A 6373-nucleotide genomic window follows, 5' to 3' on the forward strand; every position below is an offset into this window, starting at 1 on the left:
AAGACTGTAGTCAGAGATACAGAAGGACACTACATAATTCTTTTTTTTTAAGTTTCTTATTTTTTATTTATTTGACAGAGAGAGATCACAAGTAGACAGAGAGGCAGGCATAGAGAGAGAGAGAGGGAAGCAGGCTCCCTGCTGAGCAGAGAGCCCGATGTGGGACTCGATCCCAGGACCCCGAGATCATGACCTGAGCCGAAGGCAGCGGCTTAACCCACTGAGCCACCCAGGCGCCCCAAGGACACTACATAATTCTTAAAGGGACTATCCACCAAGATGATCTAGCAATTGTGAATATCTATGCCCCCAATATGGGAGCACCCAATTACATATGAAAACTATTAATCAAGATAAAGCGTCATATTGATATGAATACAATAATAGTAGGAGATCTTAACATGCCTCTCTCAGAAATAGACAGATCATCAAAGCAGAAAATTAATAAAGAAATAAGAGCATTGAATGAAACATTGGACCATCTGAACCTCATCGACATACACAGAACCTTCCACCCTAAAACAACAGAATACTCATTCTTCTCAAGTGCACATGGAACCTTCTCCAGAATAGACCACATACTGGGTCACAAAGCAGGAGTCAACCGATACCAAAAGACTGACATTATTCCCTGCATATTCTCCATTCACAATGCTTTGAAACTGGAACTCAATCACAAGGAAAAGTTAAGAAGGAACTCAAACACCTGGAAGCTAAAGACCACCTTGCTTAAGAATGCTTGGATCAACCAAGAGATCAAAGATGAACTTAAACAATTCATGGAAACCAATGAGAATGAAGACACTTCGGTCCAAAACCTATGGGATACAGCAAAGGCGGTTCTAAGGGGGAAATACATAGCCATCCAAGCCTCCCTCAAAAAAATGAAAAAATCCAGAATACACCAGCTGTCTCTACACCTTAAAGAACTGGAGAATCAACAACAAATCAAACCAACCCCTCATTTAAGAAGGGAAATAATCAAGATTAGAGCAGAAATCAATGAGGTAGAAACCCAAGATACAGCAGAACGTATCAATGAAACTAGAAGCTGGTTTTTTGAAAGAATCAATAAGACCTATAAACTATTGGCCACACTAATCCATAAGAAAATAGAGAAAGCCCAAATTAATAAAATTATGAATGAAAAGGGAGAGATCACAAGGAACACCAAGGAAATAGAAACAATCATCAGAAATTATTACCAACAGTAGGATGCCAATAAGCTAAGCAACTTAGGTGAGATGGATGCATTCCTGGAAAGCTACAAACTCCCAAAATTGAACCAGGAAGAAATTGACAACCCGAATAGACCGATAACTAGTAACGAGATTGAAGCAGTGATCAAAAACCTCTCAAAAACAAGAGCCCAGGACCTGACGGATTCCCTGGGGAATTCTACCAAACTTTCAAAGAAGAAATAACACCAATTCTCCTGAAGCTGTTCCAAAAAAATTGAAGCAGAAGGAAAACTTCCAGACTCTTTTTATGAAGCCAGCATTACCCTGATCCCCAAACCCGGCAAAGACCCTACCAAAAAGGAGAATTTCAGACCAATATCACTGATGAATATCGATGCAAAGATTCTCAACAAGATCCTAGCAAACAGGATCCAGCAGCACATTCAAAAGGTTATCCGGCATGACCAGGTGGGATTCATCCCTAGGTTGCAAGGTTGGTTCAACATTTGCAAATCAATCAATGTGATAGAACAAATCAATAAGAGAACAGAGAAGAAGCACATGGTTCTCTCAATTGATGCAGAAAAAGCATTTGACAAAATCCAGCATCCGTTCCTGATGAAAACGCTTCAAAGTATAGGGATGGAGGGAACATTCCTGAACTTCATAAAATCTATCTATGAAAGACTCACAGCAAATATAATCCTCAATGGGAAAAAGCTTGCAGCCTTCCTGTTGAGATCAGGAACACAACAAGGATGCCCACTCTCACCACTCTTGTTCAACATAGTATTAGAAGTTCTAGCAATGGCAATCAGACAACAAAGAGAAATAAAAGGTATCCAAATTGGCAAGGAAGAAGTCAAAATCTCTCTTTGCAGATGACATGATTCTTTATATGGAAAACCCCAAAGACTCCATCCCCAAACTACTAGAACTCATACAGCAATTCAGTAACGCGGCAGGATCAAAGTCAATGGACAGATATCAGTGGCTTTCTTATACACTAACAATGAAAGTACAGAAAGGGAAATTAGAGAATTGATTCCATTTACTATAGCACCAAGAACCATAAGATACCTGGGAATAAACCTAACCAAAGAGGTAAAGGACCTGTACTCGAGGAACTGCAGAACACTCATGAAAGAAATTGAAGAAGACACAAAATATGGAAGACTGTTCCATGCTCTTGGATTGCAAGAATAATCATTGTTAAAATGTCTATACTGCCTAGAGCAATCTATACTTTTAATGCCATTCCGATAAAAATTCCACCGGTATTTTTCAAAGAGCTATAGCAAAGAATCCTAAAATTTGTATGGAATCAGAAGAGACCCCAAATTGCTAAGGAAATGTTTAATGTTTTTTTTTTAAAGATTTTATTTATTAATTTTGACAGAGAGAGATCACAAGTAGGCAGAGAGGCAGGCAGAGAGAGTGAGAGGGAAGCAGGCTCCCTTCAGGGCAGAGAGCCCGACGTGGGACTCGATCCCAGGACCCTGAGATCATGACCTGAGCTGAAGGCAGCGGCTTAAACCACTGAGCCACCCAGGCGCCCGCTAAGGAAATGTTTAAAAACAAAAACAAAACTGGCGACATCACGTTACCCGATTTCAAACTTTACTACACAGTGGTGATCACCAAGACAGCGTGGTACTGGCCTAAAAACAGACACATAGACCAGTGGAACAGAGTGGAGAGCCTAGATATGGACCCTCAACTCTATGGTGAAATAATCTTCGACAAAACAGGAAAAAATATTCAATGGAAAAAAGACAGTCTCTTCAATAAATGGTGCTGGGAAAACTGGACAGCGATATGTAGAAGAATGAAACTTGACCATTCTCTTACACCGTACACCAAGATAAACTCGAAATGGATAAAAGACCTCAACGTGAGACAGGAATCTATCAGAATCCTAGAGGAGAACATAGGCAGTAACCTCTTCGATATCAGCCACAGCAACTTCTTTCAAGATATGTCTCCAAAGGCAAAGGAAACAAAAGCAAAACTGAAATTTTGGGACTTCATCAAGATCAAAAGCTTCTGCACAGCAAAGGAAGTAGTCAACAAAACAAAAAGGCAACCCACGGAATGGGAGAAGATATTTGCAAATGACAGTACAGACAAAAGGTTGATATCCAGGATCTATAAAGATCTTCTCAAGCTCAATATACACAAAACAGAGAATCATATCAAAAAATGGGCAGAAGATATGAACAGACACTTCTCCAACGAAGACATACAAATGGCTCTCAGACACATGAAAAAATGTTCATCATCACTAGCCATCAGGGAGATTCAAATTAAAACCACATTGAGATACTACCTGACACCAGTTAGAATGGCCAAAATTAGCAAGACAGGAAACAACGTGTGTTGGAGAGGATGTGGAGAAAGGGGAACCCTCTTCCACTGTTGGTGGGAATGGAAGTTAGTGCAGCCACTTTGGAGGACAGTGTGGAGATTCCTGAAGAAATTAAGAATAGAGCTTCCCTATGACCCTGCAATTGCACTGCTGGGTATTTACCCCAAAGATACAGATGTAGTGAAAAGAAGGGCCATCTGTACCCCAATGTTTATTGCAGCAATGGCTACGGTCGCCAAACTGTTAAAAGAACCAAGATGCCCTTCAACGGTTGAATGGATAAGGAAGATGTGGTCCATATACACAATGGAGTATTATGCCTCCATCAGAAACGATGAATACCCAACTTTTGTAGCAACATGGATGGGACTGGAAGAGTTTATGCTGAGCGAAATAAGTCAAGCAGAGAGAGTCAAGTATCATATGGTCTCACTTATTTGTGGAGCAAACAAATAACATGGAGGACATGGGGAGATGGAGAGGAGAGGGAGTTGAGGGAAACTAGAAGGGGAGATGAACCATGAGAGACTATGGAGTCTGAAAAACAACCAGAGGGTTTTGAAGGGGCGGGGTGGTGGGAGGTTGAGGAATCAGGTGGTGGGTAATAGGGAGGGCACGTACTGCATGGAGTACTGAGTGTGATGCCAAAACAATGAACACTTTTATGCTATAAATAAACAAATAAACAAAAAAACAAACAACAAAAAAAAGAGTTCCTGTTGCTCTGCACCTTTGCCAATATAAAAAAAAATTAAAAAATTCTTCTTTATATTGAAATGAATGGATAAATAAATAAATAAATAACTTGAAAAGGAAAAGAGTCAAGAAAATTTTTAAAATAATATAATTATTATACATAAAAATTACTATATGTAAAATGATACATAATATATAGTTCTCTCTGAATTTCAAAATAAAACAGTAACAGTTATAGATATAATGCATATATAAATATTCCCTAGGACATTTCACACAATTCCTTTTTTATAACCTTGAAATTTGGGACAAATCAATGTAATCTTAGTCAGTACTTATGGTAGCACACTGACCCATACACTTTCTCAGGGCTTCCTTGACGTCACTGTTCCTCATACTATAGATGATGGGGTTTAACAAAGGAGTGAAGATAGTATAGAACACTGACACTATTTTATCATGGTTAGCTGACCTGTAGGATTTGGGTCTCATATAGATAAAAATAGCAGCTCCATAAAAGAGTCCCACCACAGAGAGATGTGAGGAACATGTAGCAAAAGCCTTCTTGCGGGCTTCTCTGGAATGCATCTGGAGAACTGCAGCAAAGATAAGACTATAGGAAATCAGGATGAGAGAAAATGGGACCAAGAGCATTAATACACAGCAGATGTACATGACATTTTCAAAGACCGATGTGTTGGCACAAGCCAAACGCACCAGAGTAGGGGCCTCACAGAAGAAATGATTGATCTCACGTGCATGGCAAAATGGAAAACTCAGGGTAGCAGCAGCCTGCACGAGGCCATCAGCTGCCCCCAGGAACCAAGACCCCACAGTCAATCTCAGGTATAATTTCCAGCTCATGAGAACGACATATCGCAGTGGGTGGCAAACAGCCACATAGCGGTCATAGGACATGGATGCCAAGAGGAAACACTCGCCCCCTTCCAAAGTGATGAAGAAGAAGATCTGCAACCCACAGCCAGAAGGAGAAATGGACTTCAGGCCAGTCAGGTAGTCAGCTGCCATTTTGGGCACAATGGTGGAGACTAGCATCATGTCCATGAGGGAGAGTTGGCTCAATAGGAAGTACATGGGAGTGTGAAGCCGGACATCCTGATGAATCAGGAAAATCATGAGGGCATTGCCTAGTAAGGAAGTGAAGGCAATTGTGAGAACCATCACAAAAAGAAATAGATGGGCTTCTGTGTGATTAAAGAGTCCTAGGAGAATGAAATCTGTGGTGGTGTTCCAAATGTTCATGAGTTCAAACAAGAGCAACACTGCAAATGAAGAGATAGATGATAGAGTTTTCATCATCTTACTTTCTCAGAATATGTTCCCAATGCAAGACAATAACACTAAATTCAACATTTCATTAACTGTATAAAGTGAGTAATGATGTTTCCCCTCAAATTCACAGAGACACAATCTTTTTTTGGTAAATAAGTGAAAATAAATTTGTTAGTACCCAGTATAAAGATAAGATCTTTTCTTCTTCAGGCCCAAAAGAATCTAAATCTCTGAAGGCATTCTCTTTGCTGATCTGCTAGTACTGAAACTGCTCTAGGTTGTTGAATGAATAGTATCATACTTGAGGAGATGAAGATGCTGATTCAGTCTCAAAGATGTGGTGTAATTCAATGAAATAGCAGGACAGGAATCCCTCTCTTCCATGGTCATTTGATTTGCACCCAACTTACATATGCCTCCTGTACTGGAATGCAAATCAAAAAATTTCAAAAAGCTCCCTCAATCACTAACTCCATTGTTTCAGCATCATGATTGTACTGACAGCATTCTACTTCAGTGTTTTAGTTGGTTGTTTCAAAGTTAAACAAAGAAACACACTTATTGGGGTGCCTGGGTGGCTCAGTGGTTTAAGCTTCTGCCTTCAGCTCAAGTCATGATCTCAGGGTCCTGGGATCGAGCTCCACATCTGGCTCTCTCTGGCTTAGCAGGGAGCCTGTTTCCCCCCTACCCCCCTCTGCCTTCCTCTGCCTACTTGTGATCTCTGTCTGTCAAATAAATAAATAAATAAAATCTTAAAAAAAAAAAAGAAACACTTCTCCCTATGGATATACACTGCATTTCTCAAAACTTTTTTATCTCCATACCTTCAAATCTG

At 40.1% G+C, this 6373-nt stretch overlaps 1 protein-coding gene across 1 annotated transcript; it reads right to left on the reverse strand.

Annotated features, from left to right (window-relative positions):
• Positions 1-4569: 4569 nt before the first annotated feature.
• Positions 4570-5565, reverse strand: LOC123926318 (olfactory receptor 2T8-like). Its single transcript, XM_045980068.1, has one exon. It carries the CDS (start codon positions 5563-5565, stop codon positions 4570-4572), a length of 996 nt encoding a protein of 331 aa, XP_045836024.1.
• Between the last annotated feature and the right edge of the window lie 808 nt (positions 5566-6373).

This window comes from Meles meles, chromosome 16, assembly GCF_922984935.1.
Source record: "Meles meles chromosome 16, mMelMel3.1 paternal haplotype, whole genome shotgun sequence".
In the NCBI taxonomy this organism is placed as follows: Eukaryota; Metazoa; Chordata; class Mammalia; order Carnivora; family Mustelidae; genus Meles; species Meles meles.

What these genes read in the sequence shown, in the direction of transcription:
- LOC123926318 (XM_045980068.1), bottom strand. Translation starts at nt 5,565, where the DNA reads ATGATGAAAACTCTATCATCTATCTCTTCATTTGCAGTGTTGCTCTTG.